This window comes from Ananas comosus, linkage group 19, assembly GCF_001540865.1.
Source record: "Ananas comosus cultivar F153 linkage group 19, ASM154086v1, whole genome shotgun sequence".
NCBI classification, from domain to species: Eukaryota; Viridiplantae; Streptophyta; class Magnoliopsida; order Poales; family Bromeliaceae; genus Ananas; species Ananas comosus.
In genome coordinates this window covers 9,246,314-9,273,738 of record NC_033639.1, presented here as the reverse complement: position 1 = coordinate 9,273,738, position 27,425 = coordinate 9,246,314, and the positions used below count along the sequence as shown (strand labels likewise).

The following is a 27,425-nucleotide window of genomic DNA, read 5'->3' as shown; positions in this document are numbered from 1 at the left end:
ACATTAAAGCAAAATGAAATTTAATTTAACTATAATTTATTCCAAATAGAAATATTTATTTAATTAAAATGAATAATTTTTCAAACTAAAATCAATTGAATTTTACTAAATTTTTAGTCTAGATAGAATTTAATTAATTTTGAAATATAAAAAAGGGTATTTATAAAATAGAATTATTAATTGACCAATGAATAATTAAGAGGGGTAAAGTTGGAATATAAATATTATTAATTTTAATATGGATGGGGATTTGATGGCAGGGGTATTTTTGAAAGTTTTTTAAATTTGAGGGGTATACATGATATTTCAATTTTTAAAGGGTCATTTATGAAATCAGATGCTTTTAGAAGGGTATAGAGGAAATTTTCCCTATAAAAATATTACTATTTATGTGCTTCACCCTTTGTAGCACTTTGATGCTTGGAGTTTAGCGAGGGTAGGTGAAAATAGTATATTCATGGGTGAAAAATTAAAAATATGTAAGTAATAATTTTATAAGCGTTCTAATTCTTAACTCCAAATCTAAAACATTTTCACCTTCGAGGGAGGAATTTCAAAATATCCTATAGATGGGGGGCATATTCATACATTTTTATTTTCTGATTAATTAATTAATTAATTAATTAATTAATTTTATCTGATGCGATCGCTCTCTCGCATAGCGTTATTTCCGTGTACCACATCTCTCTCCCTTATTCGTGGCACCCTCCTCATCCCTCCATTTTTGGTCTCATTCCCCCCCCCTCTCTCTCTCTCTCTCTCGCTCTCTCTCCTCATCTAGATCTCGTCCTCGTCCTCTATCTCCACCACCAAAACCCTCGTCCCTGATCCCCTCTCCTCCGATCCGATCTCCGATTCGGAACCTAGGGTTCCGATCTCACCCTTCCTCGCCGCGATCCTCCGATCCCCATCGGCCATGGCGTACGGCGATCGCCTCACGACCTTCGAGGACTCGGAGAAGGAGAGCGAGTACGGATACGTCCGTAAGGTATCGCTCTTGAGCTATCCGTATCTCAACTATTGTATCCCGATGATGCTCGTTCGCTTCCATTTGATCGATGATTGTGTTGTTTCCCATGTGAGATTTGAGATTAAGATGGAACTATTTGGGATCCACCTTTATTTATAGCTGTTTTAGGTTTGATTGATCGTGTTCTAGTTGAGAGAGCTCTACACTTAGACTTTGACCGCTGGAAACCTTAGGTGCTATCTACACTAAGATACGGCTAACTAAATTTTGTGTTTTTGGAAAAAGGAAGCAATGAGACTGTTTTATTCCTCTTCTGATCGGTGGAGAGGGTTTTGCTAAAGTAATTAGAGTTGACTTTACGCTGATTGTATAAGACAATTCACTACAGTGGATTTCCACTACATTGGATTTGAGTGGTTTTTTTTTTCTTTGATTGGGGATTGGGGGGGGGGAAGGGGGGATGGGGGGGTAGGGGGGGGAGGTGTTCTAATGCTCTATGCTTGATTGTGAAACTTAAATTGTGTTACCTTCTTAGATATGATCTACTAGTGGAAATATTCTCACGCCGTTGCAATATATCAATTAGAGGACTTTGAGTTACATGTTATGATATACCAGTTTGTACTATAATCATTGCCAAATAAGACAATCCATTGTGATAGATTTAAGGTTTTTCGAACTTGTGGTCAGGCTCCTTTGTTTTATTATTAGCTGGAATATTAATCATCCTAAGGTTCATTGTGGGATTTTTTAGTGCAATAGTCTTTTTCTAAAATTTTATTTTAAAAATAGACCTGTTAAATATTTATTTGTAAATATAGTGCTATAAAAGCGGTGAATGGTTCACCGCTTTTAAAAGCGACCGCTTTTATTCTTTTTCTACTTCTAATGAGAAGTTATGAATGCGGTGAATCATTCACCGCATTTAGAGGTTTATTTTTATAATTATTTTTTTAAAAAAACTATTTTTACAATTATAAAAATTGATAGGATTATTTATAAAAAAAATTCTTCATTGTGGATCATTTTCAATAGAAGCAAGTGGGAAGCAAATGTGCTTGCCCTACTCAGAAATGTGGACATGGCTCTAGAGAGCAGAGCAGGTCTCCCAAAATTTAGGATTCTCTTACTTAAAGTTAGCTCAGTTTTTAGCACATAGTGAACCTAATGCACTTTTCTGTTATAAGCTGCAAAGTGTTATTCTGTGGGGCTTCATTCAGTTGCATATTTTGTTTGCTTACTGCCATTGTCCTTGTACAGCACCACTTTTGTATAATTGCCACCTTCATCCTTTATTGTCTTTTTAGTTTCTACTTCTTTAGCAGCAACTTAGATGCGATTATGTTCTGCGACGAATACATCTTTGACTCCTGAATTGGGGCTTTAACTAGATATGTGATTTTCTTCATTTTCTAATTGCAACTTGTGTTATTCTTTGATAACTGCGCTGGAATGAATTAGTTGTTTGACCTTTTACTTTCCTGGAAACTTTCAGGTTTCTGGGCCAGTCGTCGTGGCAGATGGAATGGGAGGTGCTGCCATGTATGAACTTGTTCGTGTCGGTCATGATAATCTTATTGGAGAGATTATTCGTCTTGAGGGAGATTCAGCTACTATTCAGGGTAAACAATGAGAAACTTATTTATCATACCCTGAAAGATTACTCGAGTCCATGCCATTATTCCACTTTTTACTGCTTGTTTCCTTCTGGCTTAGTACAAAAGAATTTGGAATTCATGGTACATATTGTTGCTCTTGAATTTCAGTGTATGAAGAAACTGCTGGCTTGACGGTTAATGATCCTGTTTTAAGAACTCGAAAGGTATATCATAAAGTATTGTTTTTAAGTACATGAAACATTGCATACCAATTATGTAGGTTCCCTTTACACAATGGTTTTTCCCTCTGCAGCCTCTGTCAGTGGAGTTGGGACCTGGGATTTTGGGCAACATTTTTGATGGGATTCAGGTTTGTTAATATTTTGTGTGATGCTTACAAAAGCTTGTTTTCTTCATTATATATTGTTGTAATTATTTTTCACTTTACTTCAGGGACAATTTCATGTATTAAACTTTGTATAATTGTGCTTTCTTTATTTTTGATGGTTCATCTACTTGACCTTTCGGAATTTGAGACTATATTATTCTGACCAGGATGTTTCTTTGATCTTTCCAATGCAGCGCCCATTAAAAACTATTGCTTTGAAGTCTGGTGATGTCTACATCCCTCGTGGAGTTTCAGTGCCTGCCCTTGACAAAGATATTTTGTGGGAATTTGAGCCAAAAAAGCTAGGTAAGGAAATCAAATAATTTGAACACCAATGATCCAAAATTCCTGATTTTATTCTTTGAATCTGATTTCTTAACTTTGAAACTTTGATTGAATCTGCTTTCTTAAATTTGAGAGTTTGATGTTTATGGTTATTTCAGCTGTTGGAGACCTTCTCACTGGTGGAGATTTATATGCGGTAAGTTATATTGCTACATTCAATTGTTGTATAATGGCTGATGAATGTTGTTGCAAAATATTGTAGAGAATCTCCTAAAATTATATCTCATCTCTAGATAGCTGACTGTATTCATTCATTATGTTAACAGACTGTCTATGAGAATACGTTGATGAAACACTATGTTACACTTCCTCCGGGATCGATGGGGAAAATAACTTATGTTGCACCAGCTGGTCAATATGCCCTCAAGGTCTGTAAGGACTTATAATTTGAACTTAAGTTCTCTTCACTTTATATGGTTTGAACTTCTTCCTCTTATTCGAATTCTATATCCTTTCTGTTGCCTTATGTGCAGGATACTGTACTTGAATTGGAATTTCAAGGTGTCAAAAAACAGTTTACTATGCTTCAGGTTTATAACGAGTTGTATTCTTATCTCTTAAGTGCAAATTCCTTTTGATGCATAATTCTGAAATTGTCTTGCTTCTTTTGCAGACATGGCCTGTACGTACACCAAGGCCTGTAGCTGCAAAGCTTGCTGCCGATACACCCCTTTTAACAGGACAGGTAATTATTAATAAAGAAATATTGGAATAGAATATCCTTTTCTTTTTGGTCCATTATGGTTTCAATACTCAAGTGTTCAAACTATTTTCAGCGGGTTCTTGATGCCCTCTTCCCATCTGTTCTGGGAGGAACTTGTGCTATTCCTGGAGCTTTTGGTTGTGGGAAGACTGTCATTAGTCAGGCGCTTTCAAAGGTAACTATTTTACTGACCAACAAATTGTCCTCTTCTTTTCATGTTGTCTTCTGGCTGCTGCTGTTGCCTTTTATCTTCTACTTATGCTTATCGCCTTCTACAGTATTCTAACTCAGACACTGTTGTATACGTGGGCTGTGGAGAGAGAGGAAATGAGATGGCTGAGGTTTGCTTCAGTTTTCTGTTTGCTTATTCCTCTTTATCTTTTGATATGTAATAATCTGCATCAAACTTTGTCCAGGTCCTCATGGACTTCCCCCAATTGACAATGACTTTACCTGATGGGCGTGAGGAGTCTGTCATGAAGCGAACTACACTGGTGGCTAACACTTCCAACATGCCTGTGGCTGCTCGTGAGGCCTCTATATATACAGGTACGAATTATTGTCACCTTTTGGAAAAGTGCCAGTTTTAAATTAAACTCCATTTCTTAAATTAGTTATTTAAATGTTTTCAGGCATTACAATTGCTGAATACTTCCGTGATATGGGCTACAATGTTAGTATGATGGCTGACTCCACCTCTCGTTGGGCTGAAGCTTTACGTGAAATTTCTGGACGACTGGTACGAACTCTACTCTTTTCAGTCTTCTGTTTCCTAAGTAACATTTACAACTTCTAATGCTTTTTTTCTCCAAATTATTTGAAATTACTTGACAATGTCGTCTTGGGCCGTCATATTCTTGTCTCACTTTGAGTATTCTCTTATAACTTCATTGATCTATACATGCAGTTTAGCTGAGTACCAAGCCCCGGAAATTGCTGAATACATCATCAAGATAGAAAATACGATTAAATACTTAATGAAGGAAAATATGATAGGTCATTAGGATATCACATAGTGGAAGTTTATTGCATAGACAAATTAGTCTTATGAATATTTTGTAAATCCATGTACTTGGTGTTTTTGCAAGGCTATCAATTAAAAGAAATTAACTTATATTCAAGATCATAATTACTAGGCTCACTCACTGAGAGACGTTTATAATTAAACAGATTTCCTGGTCTATCCCTTTCCATTTTCAACTTTATAATCTTGAAATAAAGTAGTCATCATCATCATCCAAGCCTTGTGCAACAAAATGGCACTCTCTCCTGAAAATCTTGTGAAACATAGAAATTGTCTAATTTCTAAATGGTTGCAATATGAAATTTAATGATAAAAATGTGATCTCTTCAGGCTGAAATGCCAGCAGATAGTGGTTATCCTGCATATTTGGCTGCCCGTTTAGCGTCGTTCTATGAACGTGCTGGCAAAGTGAAATGTCTTGGCACTCCGGACAGAACCGGCAGCGTGACCATTGTCGGTGCTGTTTCTCCTCCTGGAGGTGATTTTTCAGATCCTGTAACTTCTGCAACTCTTGGTATAGTGCAGGTAAAGGAACCTTAATGATAATTTCTGTTACTAATACTGGTATCCTTTATTGATAACCAACTGCTGGATAAACCCTTGCCCTAGTAACTTGTTTGCAGGTCTTCTGGGGGCTGGATAAGAAACTCGCTCAGAGGAAACATTTCCCATCAGTGAATTGGCTTATTTCTTACTCAAAATACTCAAAGGTTTCCTTTATGCTTTTCTTTTGAACTCCAATTCAATGTGGAAATAGTTTATTACTTCTTTTATGTTTCATATCATATCTTAATTTGGATCACTAAATGGCACTTGGAAATCCAGTTTTATGTTGTTGATTTGGTGTTGTGTATTGAGGTTACTGCTATGTCGAGCTGTCTTTACTCTCCAAGTTTGAGAGCTTTGATCAGTTTGATTCGTGGGAAGAACATGCACTAACATGGACACTGCATTATTGCTTGTTTTGTTTTGTTTTTTTATAACTGATGTGATGCCTAAGATTTATGTTATAAGTACTTTTTTTCTGGGTTTATTACTGGCAATTTTTCTTTTCTGTGGAATTCATTCAAGTAACTCAATGATTTACTGCTCTGTAGGCCCTGGAATCATTCTATGAGAAATTTGATCCGGATTTTATTGAAATTAGAACAAAAGCTCGTGAAGTGTTGCAAAGAGAAGATGATCTAAATGAAATTGTCCAGGTAATTTTTTTTGGCATTGTACTTTATTTGTTCTCTTCAAAATCCTTTAAATTTCAATCCTCGTTTCTTTTATGAACATTTAGTTTTTAAGTTTATAAATGAAAAGTTCATATTTTCCAATGATTGAACGGAAATTTCGTATTTTCGAATAACCCATCATGTTGTGCAGCACTCTTTATCATATCTTTTCCCAGTGTATGGAATCTGCTGTCTTTTTCCCACTTACCGAACTCATTGCAAACCTTTGATCTGTTTTTCCCTTTTTCTAAATTTATCTTCACATGGTACCATCAGTAAGTTTTGATTAATGTAGTGTAATTAAGTTATAATTGTGCGGATTTAAACCTTAATATGGTTTGTTATCTTTTAGTTTGTATAATGCAAACTCAGTGGGGTTTTTGAACTATTATTTTGACCTCAGCTTGTCGGTAAAGATGCATTGGCGGAAACTGATAAAGTTACCCTGGAGACTGCAAAGCTTCTTAGAGAGGATTACTTGGCACAAAATGCTTTTACTCCGTAAGTGTTACTCATCATAACTAATTTCTTGCTGTTATATGTGGAGCTTTTGTCAATTTCAACTTAAAACCTTCAACAATTGTAACAGATACGATAAATTTTGCCCATTCTACAAATCTGTATGGATGATGCGCAACATTATCCATTTCCACACTCTGGCAAATCAGGTAAATTCTTGGATTATGGTTTTCTTATTTGGATTCCTGTTTCACATAAGAACAATGAATTTTTTTCCCTATTTTTGATTCATTTGTAGGCGGTGGAGCGGGCAGCAGGTCCTGATGGCCAGAAAATAACATACAGTGTCATCAAACACCGGTTGGGTGACCTTTTCTACCGTCTAGTGTAAGTCAACAATGGCCCATATTCATGTCTGATTTATCCCTAAGTAGAACTTTAAACCTTATTATTCTGGGATCCACCTAAATTTTGAGGAAATAGACAAATAGTACGAGGGTCTTCGTATAATTTTCTTAGTTAACGAAACTTAAGATAGTTGAATTTGGTTGCAGAGGGTGAAAAATTGAGTCTAATGATTGGCCCGAAATGCTTGCTTGCTCTTTTTTCTTGGGTTTTGAAATCAATTCCTTGAAGCTTGAGTGCATGTTCTTCACCTTTACAGGTCCCAGAAATTCGAAGACCCTGCAGAAGGCGAGGAGGCTTTGGTTGCGAAGTTCAAGAAACTATACGACGACCTCACCGTTGCATTCCGCAACCTCGAGGATGAAATGCGGTAAATAGGCAGTACACCTACCAGGTGAAAACACAAATGCCCATTTTTGTTGTCTTCCAAATCTCATCATGCCCGTATGTTTTACACCACAGCGCGGTCTGTGTGTTTTTAGAAGTTTTGAATGCCTTTGAACATTCGATTGTTTGATATATCGGCCTCCGTGTTTTTCGTGTAGTATTTCGGATGACTAGGTTGTGATTTATATATTCCATCTTGCAATAAGAGGTGGACGCGCATTGTTAATTAATCAAACACCGCGCTCCATACCTTTGTAGCGGCAACTCTTTTGCTATATCTGAAACCAACAATTGTTTGTTTACTCCCTTGTTTCTGTGTAAGATCCATTTTATTTAATTTCTGATCTATGCACTGCTTTTGCACAGTTGGTTCTTAAAAAACCGCAGCATAAATAGATTCATATTTATATTTGAAAAAATTGCACTGTTGAACTATAAACCGTTTCGCTTCATTTTCAAACTTTCAAATTCGGTACTTATATTCAAACTTTTGGGGAAATTCATTTGCCTGCGCCCGGTGTATCATTGTGTTTGTCTATTTGTCACTTCTCCCATCTCATATTTCAATCCCTTTGTTGTTGAGTTGCCATATTTTCTCGATTTAAAAATTAGATCACCAAGTAAAAGATTGGTTGCGGGTCAATCGATTGGTCAATCGGTTTATGGTGCGCTAATGTACGTATGCACTTTTTTTTTTTTTTTCTTTTTTCTAACTAGGTGATTAGGATTAAAGCGACGAACTAGACGTTTTTGGAAAATTAAATATTTAGCTTCAAACTTTGAAGAACTACACCTAACTAGTATGGTACAATTCTTTTCTTTTCTTTTTTTTCTTTTTTTTTTTTTCTTTTATAAGCTTTGTGTCATTATCTTGAAAGGTTAGGGCGACAGTTAGTAATGGGCTAATGGGTTATGTCTCTTTTTAACCCTTTCTATGAGTGAAAGAGAAACGCCACCACAGGAAGAGCTTTTTCTGTGTTACTTGCGAGTAATTATAGGATGTTATCTTTTGTTTTCGATGTGCTCTTCCTTTTTATCCTTTTTACGCTCTTTTCTGATCAAAAATTATAATAAAAGTTAATCCGTTGGGATAAGCTCCGACCCGCTAAAGAAATGGATCCCCACCCAAATTGCATTCCTATGAGAATGTTGCCACTTGCAAAATGTTTGCCAAGGACATTTCTGGCCAAGGACATTTCTGGAAAGACACGTGCCACAAATCCCTAGAACGTTCTTTCACTCTCTCTCTCTCTCTCTCTCAACATTCTAACGTATGGGCTAATCGCAATTTAATTAAATTTAAAGGCTGAGAATACCGTTAATTAAAACTAGGCAGCTAAGAGGGCTATTATTATTATTATTATTATTATTATTATTATTATTATTATTAAACATTAATACCAAATCAGATTTGCCTAAGGGTCCTGTTTGCTGATGAGTGGCATCTATCAGTGGCTGTAAAATAGAGTCCGGTTCATATACTTTTATAAGTACGATTCTCTTCATACTCATAAGTCGATTTTGATAATAGAACTTTCGAATCGATAATCCATACGGCTAAATATTATTTAGAGCATTCAAATTATATATAGAGTCCGGCTACTATACTATCGATAGTACTAAGCCCTTGATACTATTGAGTTTTCTACCGTTAGATCTACCCTTTGATCATTTCCACCCGTTAGATTATACTATTAAACCAACCATCCACTCAACCCTAGGGGACCACTATCAATTTAACCGGAGACCACTATCATCCTAACCGCGCATCCTTTTATCCAACGGCCCAAAACTCAAGAGTACCAAAGGCTTAGTACTATTAATAGTATAGTAGCATAATTCTATATATATATATNTTAATAGAAAATTTTATTCACCATCTAAATAAAGATTAATGACTCCGGTCTTAAATTAAAGGATCCGATCATCTATTTTTAGAACGTCATTCGATTTTAATCATTCATTTTATACCCGCTTGATGGACTTTATTATGATTTCGAAAAGTTACGAAATTTATTTTCTATAAATTTCAAATATTCTAGATCATGTTTAACGATGTGGATCATAAAAAACAACTTATGAGTACGAAGGACTCTATACTCATATACTCTATACTCATAAAAATATAGGGATAACTTCAGAAACCCCCCCGTGGTTTCGCATTTTCTCACTTTAGTATCCTGTTGTTTAGAGTGTATCAACTTGCCCCCCTATAGTTTCGTTTTTCTCTTTTTTTATCAATTTTATTATTTTTTTTCCTTAAATCAGTGACAAAATTAAAATTAAAGGGTACTAAAGTAAATATTCGGTAAATCTAGATGGATATTTGATGTTTTTTTGTATATAATTTAACGAAATATTAAGAGAAAAGCTATGGAAAAGATAAAAATAAAATCACAGGGGAGTAAATTGATACACTTTAAACCACAGGGTACTAAAGTGAGAAAGTTAGAAACCACAGGGGGGTGTTTTGAAGTTTTCCCAAAAATATAATAACCCTACTCATATATATATATATATATATATATATANTATTATAATATGCTTCCTATCCATTATGGCTAAATATAATGACTAAATTATTAAGATAATGCCAAACATTATATTTTTAGGCATTTAATGGATATAAAATAAAAATAATGAGCTTAAGATAAGGAGGTTATTTTGATGGCAACATGTTATAATACATTTAGGGAAGGTGAAAATGTATAAAATTTATCTAAATAATATCCTATTTCTGATTTAGTTATCTAATCTTTTCTTAAAAATAATTTCACTAGCTTACCTTTTAAATCAAATAAATTAGAAAAATTTAGTAAAATTAAAATTCTCAAATCTAATTAACTGAATTAAAATTGGTCATAATTCAGTTCTGCTCAGTTCCACCCTATTTTTCACAGGTGAATATTTTGTTTTCGTATTTTTTTTTTTAAAAAAATAGTTTTTGCAACTACTGATCCCAACAGCATGAAATATACAATAAATAAATAATTTTCCGTGCACCGTGTTTCCTAGACTGGGTAAATGAAGAGCTTCAGCAACGGAAGGACTCAAGTATTATATCCCGGTACCACGCTCTTTAACACTGCAGTTATGATGATGTGGCACACTCGGTCCACCCGATAATTCCTATACGAGCATTGTAGAGGGAGATGAAAGAAACGGAGGGAGCGCGCTAAAAATACCTAGCATTAATACGCCTCTAAAAACTAAAGAGTGTGCGCATACCCTGTACAATATCAATATTACAATTCAATCCTATACTTTTCACCAAGCAGTCCCTCAATTTTATATATATATACATATAGAGTTGATCTAGGATACTTTTACAAGTATCATCCCCATGTTGCTATCACGTTTTTAGCCATTGGATCTACTTTTTGAATACAAATAGCCTTTGGATCAAACACTATTCCACCTACCACCACCTACCACCATCATCTCAACCTCACATCTCTCCATCCAAGGGCTAAAAACACACAAGTATCACTTGGGTGATACTTGTAAAAGTATTCTAGCCCTACTCCATATATATATATATATATATATATATATATATATATATATATATATCACAGTTTAGCCTCCAATTCGGACTATCTTAAAAAATTTATAATTTTTAGGATAAACTTCAAATATCAACTCCATGGTTTTGAACTTTCTCATTTTAGTATCCTCTGATTTAAAATATATAAGTTAGTACCATGTGATTTTATTTTTCTCTTTTCGTCAGCTCCTCCGTTAATATTTCGTTAAATTATATACAAAAAACTCTAGATAATCCATCTAGATTTATCGAATATTCATTTTAGTATCCTTTAGTTTTAACTTTGTCACTGATTTAACGAAAAAAATAAAATCACATGGTACTAAATTGATACCAATCACAGAGTACTAAAATAAAAAAGTGCAAAATTATAGATACGGTATTTGAAGTTTTTCTAATTTTTATTGTAAAAGGGATAATAAGTGAGCCATTTTATAAATAAATAAATAAACTAGTTACACTTCTTTTGACGTACATAACAACTAAAAGACAAATATATGTACAGTACAGGTACTCAACCATAACACTAATACTGTACAGCGACAATCCATACATTTTACTATTTCCTTCTCTTTTTTTTTTCCCTAATATTCTCTCTCTACAGCATAACCTCTTCCAATTCCCCTTCTCTCTCTCTCTCTCTCTCTCTCTCCTTTTTTACACAAAAATCCCCTCCATTTGTACATATTTTATCAACGTCTCCCCTTTCCCTCCTACCCTAACGGATCTCACTCACCTCTCTCTCTCTCTCTCTCTCTCTCTCTCTCTCTCTCTCTCTTCGTCTTCATCGCAGATCCCCGATCTTCGAGCTACTCTACGGCTCACTTCGTACAGGTAATCGATCGATCTCCTTTTAGTTCGCATTTGATTCCTGTTTTGATGCGATTAAGTGCGTATTTGATCTGTTTAGAGTACAATTTATATAGTTTTTGGTGATTATTTTTTTCTTCCTCCTAATTTTTCCTCTCTGGAAAGCGCAGGAATCGTTGATGCTTGTTGTTCTGTTTGTGTTGGTGATTAAATCTTCTATTCTTATGGGGTTTGATGTGTAATTTGAGGTTCTGTAGCTAAAAAATCTCGCAAATGGAGTTGAGTTGGTAATTGGAGAAAGCTTATATAGCTTTTGTGGATTTCGAAGAAGAAAATCCATTAGGGATAGCTAGTTATTTGAAAGGAAATGCTGATCCATTGTATTCCAAAATGAAATATTTTTGCTTGTAGATGGAACAATATAATGATTTGTCTACGGGCTTAGCCTTGTTCTCATACTAATGTTTTTTTGAAGTACAATGTAGTATTACTTATTATTGTGGTTTATTCTCTCGGTTTGGCTTTTTTTCCATCATAGCTTAAGAAAAAGACAAATTTTTGCTTTTTTGGTATGTAACTGTGTGGATTATATCTTTTTTTTTTGCTGTTGCAGCGAAATCACACTCAGAGCATAGCATTTTTCACTCTTTGCAATGTTCGTTGTTGTCTAACCTCATCGTGGATGATCGTTAAAGCTGATAGTAAGGAGAGAGTAATGGTGGCTGATGGTGGTGAGGTTTTTGCAAAGAAAAGTATGAGATGAAAATACCGTAAACATGGGAACTCGCCATTAGGGACATGACGATCATGCCGGCTCCCCGCCACAGGGCTGCTTCTAGACGACCCACGTGGATAATCGTCTTAATTTCTTTGGTCTGCGTAACATTGATTGGGGCTTATGTGTACCCACCTCGGCGTTACTCTGCTTGCTACTTCTTCGCTTCAAGTGTTTGCAGTCCTTTCAAGGATTGGCTTCCTGCTAAGCGTTTGCGGGTACTAACAGATGGCGAGATTGCTTCTCGTGTCGTCTTTAGTGACCTTATTGCTATGCCTACAGTTCAGTCGAAGAATCCTAAAATTGCTTTCATGTTCTTGACTCCTGGTACATTGCCGTTTGAGAGATTGTGGGCGAAATTTTTTCAGGTAAGGTTCAAATTTGAACTTGTTACTTGTTTGTCAATGTATGAATGTTGGCTTAGATGATAGAAAGAATTTTTTAAGGCATTTGAGTATTGCCTAGAACCCTGCAACAGCTTGTAGACTTTCAGGAGTCTCTTTCCGAACAGTGTACCCATATTCGGAGAAGAAATAGAGTTTTGTTGAAAGTACATGATCTTTGCTTCCAAAGGCCACGTATCTTAAGTGCACTGCGAGACAGGTGATGGCAGACCTACGAGATCTGTACAACATGTGGGACTCTTATTGCGTTTAGCTAAGTGGATTTTGTTTTTTTTTTTTTTTTTCCGAAGCCCAGTTGTTTCCCATCGATGCTAAATTCACCTACCCTATGAATGAAGCAGTAGCATGCTACCTTTATCTCAAAAAAAAAAAAAGGCCATGTATCTTCAGTTGTTGAGGACTAAAACAACTTGTTCCATTAAGGAAAAGATGGTGAACATTGAATAGTACCAAAGTGGGTCAACAGTGATATTATGTTTCAGACGGGGTATAAAGTGGATATATAATGGCTTAGTTGTTGGTAAAAGTGAGCTAAGAGTGAAAATATGTCATCTTTATTTATTTATTCAAACTTTATTGTAGACCTTTATTATGCTTACAAATTAACCCTTTCACAAACAAAAATAATCATAAAAAGATAATGTTAAAAAGGAAATTTCTTTAACAAAAAATTTGATCACTCTTGGCAACAACGCTGCTATATTTTGTGGGAAGGTGGGTAAATTGGTACTGCCAATGTTTTACTAAAGCCTTTTCTTGTGAGGTAAAACTTCTGTATGTTGACATGTTTACTACTTGTATTTATAGGGACATCAGGGAAGATACTCCATTTATATTCATGCGTCAAGGGAAAAGCCTGTACATGTTAGTCCTCTATTTAGTGATCGAGAAATTCGCAGTGAGAAGGTACTGTCTCTCTTAGATATCTCACTATTTTTTTTTCCTGCGCATGTGAATGAAGGATCGACTTTTTTATCAACATAATATATGAAGGAGATGAACATGGAAATGTGTTACTTATCATAACCAGTAATTGGACTGATTTAAGTCATTATCAATATTCACAAAGTATTTTTTTTAATTGTGTTATATAATAGGGAAAGTTAGTTATATGATGAGTGGGCATAACAACTTATGTGATGATGTTTGACCCTGCAATTTTTTTTTTTTTTTAGATCGACTTGATATCTATTTTGTATGTTCTTTTAACTGTTGTTGTATGTCAGTCCATATACTGATCGTGGTATCTAAGCCTGTACTATAAATGATTATAGTTGAAAAAAATTATGTTGAAGAACAGCAATTTATTGTGGAGGGGCTTCAGGAATGAACCCTGTCAAAACTACCGTAACATCAGAGGCCCTTTAGGAGTGACCTTTCTTTTATCCTTATTGATTTTTATCTAATTTCACATTTTTCTATATGCCCAGAGGTTTCCCTTGTTTCTATTTGTGCATAAGAGGTACTGCTAGATAGACTAACCTATTCTTATGTATGGATAGACATGAAATGTGCTAGTCAATCTGTGATAGTTAGTTCCCTAGCAAATTTGCTACCTGTTATTCTCAATAATTTTTATACTGCTTGACTAGTTTTATCCACTTGTTACTTCTTCGAAACTATATTTGGAACTCAAAAGTTTATTTATACAGGTGGTATGGGGGAAGGTATCGATGGTTGATGCAGAAAAGAGACTCCTGGCGAATGCGCTCCAGGACAGTGATAACCAGCATTTTGTGTTGCTTTCTGACAGGTACTGAGCAACTCTGCTGTATTTTGAAATTTCTTTTGATTCTTTGCATTAGTGTACTAAATACCAATGTGTTTGTATGGCAGCTGTGTTCCGCTTCATAATTTCGATTATGTATATAATTATCTGATGGGAACCAATATCAGCTTTATTGACTGGTAAGACACTATACTGCCGAATCTATTTTTAGTTCCATTTAAGGTACAATCTTAGGCATCACTTATCAAACCAAAAAGACCGATGTGAAGCCATGATGACACTCTCAGGAGAATCTTCTTGGTGTAACAGATTGCTACCTGTTGCTGTCTATCTGATAAGAAAATTTCACTGATTGTTTAAGAAAATTTCCTTGTTTCATCTTGTTAATGTTATCTGCCTTCATTGTCAGTTTTCAGGATCCTGGCCCACATGGCAATGGCAGGTATTCTAAGCACATGCTACCTGAGATTGAGGAGGACGACTTTAGAAAGGGAGCACAGGTAACTTTTTTCTTACAAAATGCATAAAATGACTGACGGTGTTTTTATGAGGAAGGCAAAAAAGTGTTAGCTTCTGTTCATAAGCTAGTGACTAATTATAATTGGTGATGTTTTTGGCTTATGTTAACAATCAGAATAAGGTTTGCCTTTTCCAATACCTTGCATCAATTTGTTGTCGGTTCATGTTAACAATGAAGCCATAGTAAATATGGTAACAGCAAGGCCATACGAGGAGGCCATAAACAGGCACTTTGGTTATGTCAACAATTAGTCCATACTAAATGTTCGAGGCTTTACTTTTCGAAAGAGATTAAGTGTCATTTTGCTTAAGTAGGAGCCTCCATTGTTTGACAGACTCTTGTTTTTGCAATTTGAGAAAAGATAGTATCAAACATTTTTGAGTCTGTATATTGCAGTGGTTCTCAATCAAGCGGCAACATGCTTTGGTGATTCTGGCAGACAGTCTTTACTACACAAAGTTCAAGCTTTATTGCAAGGTAATTGTACAGCTGTATATCTTTCAATTCCTTCGCACAATCTTAAAGAACCTAACTTAAATACCAAAGGTAGTGTAAAAGCGACAAGCTTAAATATGTTGTATAACTGTAAAAGAATGATTGCTGGACCGTAATGTTGTTTTTGCCAGACAAAAGTAGAACAACTCTATTTTTTGGCTAGAAGAAGCTGAACTGTTTTGAAATCGTCAATGGGGGTTACTATTACAAAAACATGTGGTGATATTGCTTTTCTTCTGTTTATTCACAGCCAGGGATGGAGGGACGACGCAATTGCTATGCTGATGAGCATTATTTGCCAACCCTATTTTATGTAAGCAAATTAAAACCTTTCAGACCCTTTTATATGCTATTTCTTTCTTTAATTCGCTTGCTAATTTAATGAACTTAAACGTGCAGATGATTGATCCAACTGGAATTGCCAATTGGTCAGTGACACATGTTGATTGGTCAGAAGGAAAGTGGCATCCAAAGGCATATCGGGCTAAGGATGTCACTTTTGAGCTCCTGAAGAATATAACAGTATGTTTACCTCTCCGCTACTCTCTATATTTGTTGTATTCTCCATTTTATGTGGTTTTAACTTGGAGTTTCTGATTTTGTGTTGCGGCAGTCTATTGATGAGAGTTTTCATGTTACAAGCGATGAAAAGGTATGCATAGCAATTCCTTTCTGCTCGTATTGATCTCTATGCTCTTACTTAAGTAATGGTTATGTTTCTCATTGCCATAAAGGCCTCGTTTATTTTAAGTGGTGCGATCACAAATATATCCGCACATTGCACAAGTTATTATTACAGGATAACTTGTTTCAACATCCAAACTGATCCTTAATGTTCACATTCCATGATATATCAAGTGGAACAGTTTCTTCTACCCTTTTTATTGGATGCGGTGATCGAACCATCTACTAGTTTACAAATCTAATAAGATAATTGGGTATAAAACATCAATGCCTCTTCACACATATCAGTACAAAGCCTAGTAATAGGACGTTACGTTACATAAGCATAGTCCAAAAATTATCAAATTTGCTGCTGCTTCTGAGAATTTTCCTCAAACAGACCAGCAGTGATATTTGTGTTACCATTTATGCTATGTTCAGTTGGTATCATACATTATATTTATAATTTTTTTGGTTGTAACCATGAAATACTTTAAATATATATTGAAGAACTGGCTCTTTTTTTTTTTTTTTTCTGGTTTTTGTTGCAGAAAGTGGTGATGCGGAAACCCTGCTTGTGGAATGGGATGAAGAGACCATGTTATCTATTTGCGCGGAAATTCTATCCTGAAGCTCTGGACAACCTGATGAACTTATTCTCCAACTACACAACTATTTGAATTAGTCCACTCGATTCTTTCGTCGAGTGCCTCCCCTTCGTAATTATTTTTTTCTTTTTAATTTTCATAAATCATCAGGCGTGAACCGGGGAATCTGGCTCTGGAAACAGGAGAAGGGTTGCTGCGGCAATTTGGAAGGCTCAGAATTCTGAGCCCTCATTCAGGGCTGAGGTGTCTGTCTATTTTAATGGCACACTATATGCCCTCTCAACATGATTTATTCCTGTATTATCCAGTTTTTTTTTTCTTTTTTTCTCTTTTTTTTTTTCTTGGTTCTTTTTAGTGTTCTAGTGCTGCTCTAGTGAACAGCAATTTTTGTTAGTCTATTAACCTAATATAATCTAATCCAATTTTCCTTTCTTAACATTGTGAAATGATGAACAGTTACATTTTTATTTTTTCTTTTTTGTTCTGTTTCTTGTCATCTGTATAGAATCTATAGATTCACCTCTTTTGCAGTTGGGTATATCACAATATTTTGAGTTAGCCTTTCAATGATAGTGTGGGTTATTATACCATATTATATTATCCTGAGTTGTATTCTTGGATTTACTTTGCCAGATCCGTGTCGAATGGGGCAGTAAGTGGGGGTCAAAATTTAGAAATTTTTTTTTCAAATCTGTTCCAATTCGCTAAAAAGATGGAGCGAGGGGTGCGGACATCTTTTTTTTCTTGGCCCTTCCTGATCTGTCAAAAAAAATTTACTCCAATTAGTTTGGAGTAATAAGTGAAAATAAAAAATAAAATAAAAATCAATCCGCCTCAAATTAGTTCCTATTTGTCGAAAAAAAAAAAAGACACGTCTTTGTGCCCACGGACCCGCCCTGTCAGAATCCTTGCTACTAGAGATTTCGACGGGTCGGATTCGGGACTGACTTGAAAATTCGAATCTGAAATCCGAACTTAGAACCTGATCCCGAATTTGGCGGATTTTGAAAATTCATATCCAAAATTGCATCAGGCCAAAAACTCAAAATCCGAATCCTCTTTGATTTCGACGGAAAATTCGTATAAAAAATACGGCGTATAATTTATTTTTGTTGTTATGTAGCTCATTTTCAATTCTCCACGTAAGGATCCTTTTTAAAGCAATATATTACTAAAACAATATGGAAAAAAAAAATTTAAAAAAAAGGTCTAGTAGTACGTGGTACGCGCCCGGGGGATTTTCTAAAATATGGGCCCAGCCCAAAGTAAACTCGGCCTAATATCCATGGGCTTTTGTGGGCTTAAGTTGATGCTTTTTTGTAAAGTTTGTTTTAAGGTAGTAAGAGGATTACTTGGGCTAATGAAATGGGCCTTTATATGTATTATTGTGCCATTCATTTCATCTCTCCAGTTTTTATAAGGACTTGCTTTGACAATAAAAAGGAAGAGATTTTATTATATGTCTATTTATTTCATGATTTGATCCTCCTACATTATCATGTTCTTTATTGAATTAGTTTTTTAGTTCTTTTTTTTGAGAAAAGGTAGCATGCTACCACTTCATTCAATCAGAAAGTGAATTGAGCTGCAAACTGAGGCAAATGGGCCTTGAAAAAAAAAAAAAAAAAAAAAAAAAAAAAAAAAAAAAAAAAAAAAAAAAAAAAAAAAAACTAGAGAACAAGAGCCCACATATCTCTGAGTGAGCGGGATTCAAACGCTAGGTGGGAAATAGGGCGTCTAGAATTCTCAAAAATTCTTTTGTTTCGTTCCAACCAGACCGTCCACCACGTCGCGGCGATAGAAGCAAGTTCCCTAAATCCTAAGGTACCTTCTTTACGCCTACTATCCTCCCAGAGTAGATTAACTGACGTACAGTTAGAGATGAACTGCTTGTTTGGTAGAAACCTACTTAACAGCGTCTTAGTACTATAGCACTCCGAGAAAAGGTGGTCCACCGTCTCACTAGCCTCGAGGCAGAAAACACACCTTTCGTAACCACCCCAGCCCCTCTTACGTAGGTTGTCCACTGTGAATATCTTTTTGAGTAGCACAAGCCACACAAAAATCTTAACTTTCAAGGGTACTTTAATCTTCCACAGTTGGACGAAAAAGCTATTGTGGGCCCCCCGTCTTGCAGGAAGATATAAAGAGATTTGACCGTAAATTTATCAGACCGTGTCCATCTCCAAACGGCCTTGTCCGGTCCATTGTAGATCGACGTCTCCGAGAGCAGCTCTTTAAGGATTCTAATCGAATCCAATTCGACAAGAGAGGTAGGATTAAACCCTGCCAAAATTTTACGCCACCTCCATCCATTCCTACCCCAGCAGTCAGAAACCCGGAGATTCTTGTTTACCACCTTGTCGTATACTCATGGGAAGAGAGTGCTCAGGGGGGGTTGGTCTAACCAGATATCACTCCAAAACCTTACTACACGGCCATTCCCGAGAGAGTAGGTCAGTTCTGAGAAGTCAAAACAGTGTTATGTTCTGAGGGAAACAAGATATGCATGTTCTGAGAACTTTAAAGCAACTTGTAAAAGTAGACGAAAATTTAAGATCTCATATACAACACTTGATCATCATAAAAAACGTGTCTGGATCATGCAACTCACTTAAACACATGAAATATATGAGAAAGTTGATACATATTGCATATAAATTCAATTAAAACCAACAAGGAAGTGTACATGGTAACTGTGAGAAACAACAATCGTCCGAAAAGGGAGAAGTGGTACTCCTTTATGAAAAACGCAACACACATTAATATTTTACTTTAACTAAAAACAATTCATCTAAGTGCTTAGATTTCGCCATCCCAGAGCTCCTCGACACTTTTGTAAATGCTCTGAGGGTGGATAAACCAATCTCCCCGAACTAGCTTAACCTGCAGATCACAGTCAAATGAACTTATACAAACCATCCAAAACCGAAATTTGCTGTAATTAAAAAGTTTGTTTTCATGACACATAATATACTAATATTTGATAATGCAAATGTCATAATACTCCTGACTCCTATTTTCTATCTGTTTAAATCGTAGTGCATAGTGGGAAGCAAAAAAAAGGGGTACTTTGGCAAGTGGATGAGAAACCAACAATACTACATGGTATAGTAACAAATATACCGCTAAAATGTAATTGAAAATAACCATAAAACATAGGACTTTACTTCCACTCTATTCCGATATCACGATAAATTTTCAAAACTCGTGATAAAAGGTCTCCACTACTGCATTTTTCTCTGTTCATTCTAAAAAATGAACAAGTATAGAAATGCACAGCTGCAGTTATCTATTTTCGTTACTTGAAAACTTAAAATCACTCATCCTAGCTTAAAACATAAATGTTCAGATCATTCAGATTGTTGCGCAAAAACAATGCTGCGACTTGCCTGTTCGATTTCACTGATCTCGGCAAGCAAGTCTTCAGGAATCGACCAATCAAACAGATCCAAATTCTCCTTCATCCTCGACTCGTTTGTGCTCTTGGGAAGCACACTTTGACCCATCTGAAGGCCCCAGCGAAGAGCTATTTGCGCGGGAGTTTTGCCCAGACTCTCTGCTGCTGTTTGTAGGATGGGGTTTGTTAAGATTTTGGTTTTCTGCGTCGACCCTGGTTGACCTAATGGTCTATATGCCTGTAGGAACGACCGTCGGAAAATAAATTGACAATCAAGAACAAAAGAGAAAATATGCTAATTTTGAACCATAAATTGCCCTTCCACTATAGGACTACCAAGCACAATTTTTGAATGATCGGCGCACTGTTAGGAACTAAAGTAGAGTACCTTTGAACAATGCATCTATCACTCAAGTCTATAAGTTCACCACTCAAAACTTATGAATCGCGAAGTCTTATAGTGGTCGGTTACTTGATACTACAAAATCTGTGGCTAAAGTGGATATCCACCAATTTTTAAATAATAACCAAAAAAAAGATCACTGGAATAAGCCAAATGAGTATATGAAAACACTCACAGAGATATGAACACCCTGCGATTGGCAAAATGATCTGAGCTTAGCTTGTTGCCAGTAAGGGTGGCACTCCACTTGATTCACGGCGGGAGGCACGCGTGCTGTGGAAAGCAAATCCCCCAATTTCTTGGAAGAAAAATTACTCACTCCGATCGCATGAGCTTTACCGGAATCGTATAGTTCTTCCATTGCCGTCCACGTGGCGCGCATATCGAGCTCGAGAAAGTTTTCGGGGATAAAATCACTAGTTCCCTTCTTCATCCGAAAAGGCCAGTGAATCTTTGACACATAACAGAATGATTAGTAAGAACGAAACTGCGAGGAAAGCGCAGCGATCTCTCTAAAATAGTAGAGAAAATGTTGATGCGTACATCTCGAGAGGAGAATGTTTTTCAAGTGCTGAATGCTGATTAGAGTGGAGTAGAATTTTAGATCATATATGCATCTTTTTCCAGTGTAAGCCTCCTTAAGAAAGTACTAGTTCTAAATTCCATTATTCTGAAAAGCTTAATATTAACAATCCTCACACATTACATTAGGAATGACATGTTAGAATGAAGCTACCAAGTTGCTACGACTATTGCAGAGTCATTGATTCTAAAATAGCATTCACAACTCCCATGGTAATAAAAGATAAAACAACTATCATGGTTATTCCTTCACATTGTTGGATCGTTGGTGCTAACCATTAATTCCAAAAACTCGAGCTGATAGAAATACGCAACCGGTTCATTTAACGCAAACAGATACGCAACCAGACTCAAAGAAATAGCACTCAGCAGAGCTGTAACCATGGATACAAACTTACAAGATAAAGATCTATATAGTCGAGCTGTAAATCCGCTAAAGTTGCATCCAATGCATCCGGTACATCTTCTGGGGCAAGATCGCTGCACCTGCAAAATAAGATGTTCATTCTTTTAAGAAAATGTTTAGTAAAAAGAGCGGCAAAACTGAAAAGTTAGTTTTTCTTAAACATGAATGAAAGTGCTACACTATTTAGTCTGTTAAACCAAGAAAAGAAACCTACCAAAGTTTCGAGGTGATAAACAGATCTTCACGCTTGATTACACCATCATCAAACAGGCTCTTTAGAGCGTCGCCAATCTATGAATACGGAAAGTTCATTACAGCAGTGGAGATTTTAGTTGTACCGCGGTTAGTGAAACTAGTTTATAGTAAGATTTAAGAACTGGAACTAAAATAAAAGGCTAGGTACACTTAAGAAAACAAGCTGATACTTGAAATGAATCCCACTGCATAAACATGTTTATTGTTGGCTATCTGATCTCTCCGATTGTTTTAAACGCGAATTCTCTTAACTTCTTTGCGGAAGCAAAAGCTGCAGCTTTAAGATCAGAAGTGGCAGAGATAAACTTAGACCTGTTTTAGACAACAAATATGCTGAAAGTAACAAAGATCGTGCAGATTTTTCTTTAAATTCCTGAATCCTGGTTCTTGAAAATTTCCAAATTCCATAATCATACCTAACATAACAAATATACAATAGTATATCGGCAATTCTATTGCAATAAATGGTGTTACAATCCAAAGGAAAAAAGCATCAGTATCAATGAAAGCGCGATAACCACAATTACCTCTTTCTCATTCTTGTATAGTCGGGCACAATCTATATGTCGGTAACCAGCCTGCATTTATACAGAGATAAATAAGAATTTCGGCACCACAAAGAAAATCCAAATAACAAGATTTCATTGTGAGACAATAGCATTGATACATTGCATTCTTATTATGTGATAAGAAGAGAGGAAAACCTAAAAGCTACATCGCAAGGATGAAGATCCCAACAGTTTCTCTCTAGAGCTGAATCAAAAGTTTCAAGCTACTATATTGAGGCCTAAAATTTTATTTCTATTTCTTAATAGAGACTCTGGGAATGTTGTGCTAAAAGTGACTGCAGGTGTGAAAGCAAACGTACAAACTTTTTTTTTTTTTTTTTGAGAGATAGGTAGCACGCTACCCGCTTCGTTTATTTCATTTAGAAATAAACTTAGTTAAAAATCTGAATCAACTAAGATTCGAACTTGGGTCTCGGATAACAACCACCAAGTTCTTTGCCACTTGCTCTAGGGACGGTCGGTGCAAAAGTACAAAGTTAGTCGGGTGGACCGGTCCAAGTAAGTACTTTTGTATAATACTGTTTAATAACGTGCTCTTACGTACTGCTATTTGAAAAAGCATTTTATTAAGATCCCCGCAACAACTTCTCTCTCTAGGGAGAATCTCAACATGTAAATTGTAGCTTCTGCTTTTAGGCTCCAAATCTCAATCCTATTTCCTACAGCTCATGAATTGAAAAATAAACCTAAGGCGCTGAGATGGGCATTCATATTTATTTGACATTTGCAATAGATCGCAGAATCAATATTTTAACAGCTCCAAATAATATAATCAAAAGAATGGAGACAAAAGTAGAATCTCGAATATTCGCTTTAAAAAAAAGGGAAAAAGAGAATTGAAACAAATAATGTCCACCGCTAGTGCGTGTTTCTATTTTTGTTGGTATTTATTTTAAAAGTGTGAGTTAAAACTTTATTTTAGCCTATGGGTCTCATGGGTAGACCAAATTAAACAAAGCTGTACCTGAGAGTCCGTGCATAATTTATTATATATGAATTTAGTTCCAAATAATGAAAAATTCAAGACATTAGTAGTAGCGCCTTGTATACTCCATTACATTCAAACTAGTTGGTTGGGTGATAATGATCAGAGTGGTGCCATCTATTAAACACATGCACGTACGCACGGCACAAGCCAGGCATGGTCGGGCGGGCATGGGGCAGCAGCAGCGGCGTGCAGTCTTAGCTACCCGGTTCGATTCACCTTCACTTGAGCTTCTCCACTACCTTGGAGACGGGCCGACGGATAACTCGTCGTCATTGTATTGTTAGAAATAATTACTGGAGTCTCACACGTGAAGAGGCAATCTTATTTTTAGGATAATATATAGCACATCTCGACCCACATACTATATCTAAACTTTTTATCTTCACACATATATATATATATATATAGAGTGAGGCTACTATGCTATCGGAAGCACGGAGCCTTCCGTGCTTCCAGCTCGTTTTCGATGTTGCGACTTTCGAATCGTCGATCGGCTCCGTTAAACTTGATCTAGAGTATTTGGAGTACCTAGAAAATAAATTTTATTATTTTTCGATATCATTTGCCTAGTGATCAAATGGGCTCAAAATCAACAAATTTCAATGGCCGTAGTAAGCCGTTTGCAAGTTTAACGGTGTAGAAATATCCAAATCACGTGAAATTTTGATAGAAAATTCTTTATACTATATAAAACAAGATCAATATCTTTGATTTAAAATTTTAATGTCATATTATTACATTTTATAAGATTTTTATTTTCAGCCGTTGATTTTGAACCCCTTCGTTCACTAGGCAAATGATATCGTAAAATCATAAAATTTATTTTCTAGATACTTCAAATACTCTAGATCAAGTTTAACGGAACCGATCGACGATTCGAAAGTCGCAACATCGAAAACGAGCTGGAAGCACGAAAGGCTCCGTGCTTCCGATAGCATAGTAACCTCACTCTATATATATATATATAGATATATATATATATATATAGAATTGAGCTCCTATACTTTTAAAAGTACCAAGTCATTAGTGCTTGTAAGTTTTCAGCCCTTGGATTAAAGGATGTGCGGTTAGGATAATGTGGGCTCCCTAGGGTTGAGTGGGTGGTTGGTTGAATAGTACAATTTAATGGATAAAAATGATCAAAAACATAGATCTAAGGATAAAATATTTACAAGCACCAAGTGCTTGGTACTTCTACAAGTACCATAGCCGGACTCTATATATATATATATATATATTATTGTTGAGTTTTGTATTCGTTGTTATATATAAAAGAGTTATTTAGAGGTTTCAAATCAAAATATTTACAAGATTTATTTTTACTATAAGAATAGCGAGATTTTTCCAACACTACATATTGATCTGTGGATTTAGATTAATTTCTTCCAAATTAAAGCACACATGCAAACGAATCAGGCGAAAGGTATAAAATCAATCGAAGCCTCGGAGAATCGAATCGAGAATTCATAGAGATATGAGAGATAAAAAAGGACGAGTTTAATACAATTTTTTAAAAAATTTAAATTAGGAAGAACCTTAACGGCGGTGATAACGGCGTCTCCGACGACGTTGGGGGCGGCGCTGTAGGTGCCCAGGCCGATGGAAGGGATCTTCGCCCCGGTGTTTAGCGTGAAGTACTTCGCCATTTTTTTATTTTATTTTATTTTATTTTCGCTTCTAGCTCAGAGAGAGAGAGAGAGAGAGAGAGAGAGGAGATGTGGAGGAAATGGGTGAGTGATTGATTATATATATATATATTTTTTCATTTGATATAAGATTATTAAAATAGCTAGTAAAAATAATTTATTGGTTCAAATTACTAACTTAAAATATTTAAATTAAATTATTATTATAAAATAGATATTTTAAATTAATTTTTTTTATTTAATATGAAATTATTGGGACGTTATACGGGAGCACATCGGGTTCAGCTTGTTTTGCGCATGATATGTACTTTGCTTTAAAAAGTATTTTTTTTAGAGAGAAAGGTGACGGGTTACCTATATATTTATTATTTTTTGAATAAATTCAGCAAGGTTAAATTTTGTGTTTTGAAATGTTCAATGCTAACTATTGAGTGTATTTATCTACTTCAATTTTTTTTTTATAAATATATTTAGTAAATTTATATTTACATACATAATTCTCTTTTTATTATGAAAGCTTCGATATTTTTTAAGTTGAACACGATTACGAGATTGCCATATTTAAACACGATAAATGAATCACCACATTCATATTCACACTCTAATATTTTTTTAACTTAGGAGTGATAAAAATACAAAAAAAATATAGGTGATTCAATCACTGTGCTCTAATATTTTAATTGAATCACCGTATTCAATTTAAAAACGTCATCTGCGCATTCAAGTGATAGGAAAAGAAATGTTTATGTAAATATAAATTTATTACAATTATTTATAAATTTTTTTTGAGAAAGTTATATGCAAAAAAATCCTACTATTAAGACCAAACACGTAAATGTATGCTCGCGTATCCAATTGAAAATTTATAAGTAGTTTGTCCTACTTTGGCTGTCCCATCATATTTTAATCTTGATTAGTGGAGTGATATCTGTATATATCTTAAAAAAAAAGTGAATATTTAAATACTCTCATTCTAGAATTTGGATATTATATTTAAATAAATTTTTAGTTAAAAAATATATATAATAGAACTAATATAAAAAATAAATTTAAATAAATAAAAGGGCGTAAAATTTACATTTATTTTTTTAGTTGTAGGATATTATGGATGCACCGCAATCTATGTGGAGAAAAGTTCGATTCGATTTATCGAATTCAACTTGGTTTTGTATACCGCCTAAATGGATGGATTCCAATTGGTGATGAATCTATTTAACCAAGTGTCGGTCAAAGGTTCCCATCAACGCCTTAATTTGACACGGAGCTTAGTTTATAAAGTAGAGGGCTCTTTGTGGCCAAGCGCTACTCAGAAAGATACTTATGATAAGGACGTGTTTGGTTCATAATTAAAATAAAAAATAAAAAATAAAATAATATTATATTGGAATAAAATATAGAATGACGAATAGTTTAAAAATATTTGGATTATTACTGAAATGCAAAATGGAAATGAACATTTAGTATTTTGAAAGAGAGGAGAGTGACGAAGGGACGGGAGAAAAAGGTGTCTGTGAAATGAAGCTTTGAGAGGTTTATTTTGAAATAGATTAATTAATTCGTAACTCAAAGCAGCTAGATTGAGTCATAAATAGATTGGATCATTTTTATTCTAGAGTGGAGTGAAAATTAAAATTCGATTCTTATAGAATAAATAATAATTATTGAGACTCGTGGGTGTTGTGTCTGTACGATTTAAGTGAGTTTATTGCATATTTCTAATAGTTCGAGTTTTTGGAATTACTGATTAGCGTCAACAATCCAACATATTTAACTATTCACGACTATAGCGACTGTGCTGATCTGGACGGCTTTAATTCGAGATTTAGTTAGATTACAAAGTGGATGGAGCTTGTGACGTTATGTTAGAATTGAAACAAAAAAAATCTAGTTCGTCGAGTGCGAAAGTACCAAAAAAGAATCGAGAACGAGAGAAAAAAAAGATAAACCACGCAATATTTACATGGCTCGGCCACAAACATACGTCAACGAGTGAAGATAGAGCGAAGCGGAAATCTTCATTATAATCAGGATGGTGTACAAAATATGACTCTTTCAGAAAACTCTAATTCCAAAAATACACCCATACTCTTTCTCATCTGCCTAATCTACTGCACCAAATCATAAAT

The 27,425-nt window shown here is 35.2% G+C and overlaps 3 protein-coding genes across 3 annotated transcripts; 2 read left to right on the top strand and 1 right to left on the bottom strand.

The window, feature by feature from the left end:
• On the top strand, nt 697–7,774 carry LOC109724849 (V-type proton ATPase catalytic subunit A). Its single transcript, XM_020253791.1, has 20 exons — nt 697–988; nt 2,466–2,592; nt 2,737–2,792; nt 2,882–2,938; nt 3,151–3,262; nt 3,400–3,437; nt 3,568–3,669; nt 3,775–3,831; nt 3,915–3,986; nt 4,078–4,179; nt 4,283–4,345; nt 4,421–4,553; nt 4,637–4,743; nt 5,359–5,553; nt 5,652–5,738; nt 6,126–6,230; nt 6,652–6,749; nt 6,838–6,916; nt 7,006–7,094; nt 7,372–7,774. The coding sequence occupies exons 1-20, from the start codon at nt 917–919 to the stop codon at nt 7,484–7,486; spliced, it is 1,866 nt and encodes a 621-aa protein (XP_020109380.1). The 5' UTR covers nt 697–916; the 3' UTR covers nt 7,487–7,774.
• Nucleotides 11,650–17,534, top strand: LOC109725194. Its single transcript, XM_020254294.1, has 11 exons — nt 11,650–11,880; nt 12,470–12,999; nt 13,843–13,941; nt 14,688–14,788; nt 14,872–14,943; nt 15,174–15,264; nt 15,681–15,761; nt 16,030–16,092; nt 16,179–16,301; nt 16,393–16,431; nt 16,994–17,534. The coding sequence occupies exons 2-11, from the start codon at nt 12,655–12,657 to the stop codon at nt 17,120–17,122; spliced, it is 1,143 nt and encodes a 380-aa protein (XP_020109883.1). The 5' UTR covers nt 11,650–11,880; nt 12,470–12,654; the 3' UTR covers nt 17,123–17,534.
• Nucleotides 19,629–25,379, bottom strand: LOC109725051 (aldo-keto reductase family 4 member C9-like). Its single transcript, XM_020254103.1, has 7 exons — nt 25,189–25,379; nt 22,624–22,674; nt 22,056–22,132; nt 21,834–21,921; nt 21,029–21,304; nt 20,443–20,688; nt 19,629–19,936 (listed from the first exon to the last, which is right to left on the bottom strand). The coding sequence occupies exons 1-7, from the start codon at nt 25,297–25,299 to the stop codon at nt 19,853–19,855; spliced, it is 933 nt and encodes a 310-aa protein (XP_020109692.1). The 5' UTR covers nt 25,300–25,379; the 3' UTR covers nt 19,629–19,852.

Coding starts and splice junctions, on each gene's coding strand:
- LOC109725194 (XM_020254294.1), top strand. CDS start 12,655: ATGACGATCATGCCGGCTCCCCGCCACAGGGCTGCTTCTAGACGACCC. Junction 13,000..13,842: donor TGTGGGCGAAATTTTTTCAG/GTAAGGTTCAAA, acceptor TTGTATTTATAG/GGACATCAGGGAAGATACTC. Junction 16,432..16,993: donor ATGTTACAAGCGATGAAAAG/GTATGCATAGCA, acceptor TTTTTGTTGCAG/AAAGTGGTGATGCGGAAACC.
- LOC109725051 (XM_020254103.1), bottom strand. CDS start 25,299: ATGGCGAAGTACTTCACGCTAAACACCGGGGCGAAGATCCCTTCCATC. Junction 22,133..22,623: donor TATACAAGAATGAGAAAGAG/GTAATTGTGGTT, acceptor CCGTATTCATAG/ATTGGCGACGCTCTAAAGAG. Junction 20,689..21,028: donor CGCAGGGTGTTCATATCTCT/GTGAGTGTTTTC, acceptor TCGTTCCTACAG/GCATATAGACCATTAGGTCA.
- LOC109724849 (XM_020253791.1), top strand. CDS start 917: ATGGCGTACGGCGATCGCCTCACGACCTTCGAGGACTCGGAGAAGGAG. Junction 5,554..5,651: donor CAACTCTTGGTATAGTGCAG/GTAAAGGAACCT, acceptor ACTTGTTTGCAG/GTCTTCTGGGGGCTGGATAA. Junction 6,750..6,837: donor GCACAAAATGCTTTTACTCC/GTAAGTGTTACT, acceptor CAATTGTAACAG/ATACGATAAATTTTGCCCAT.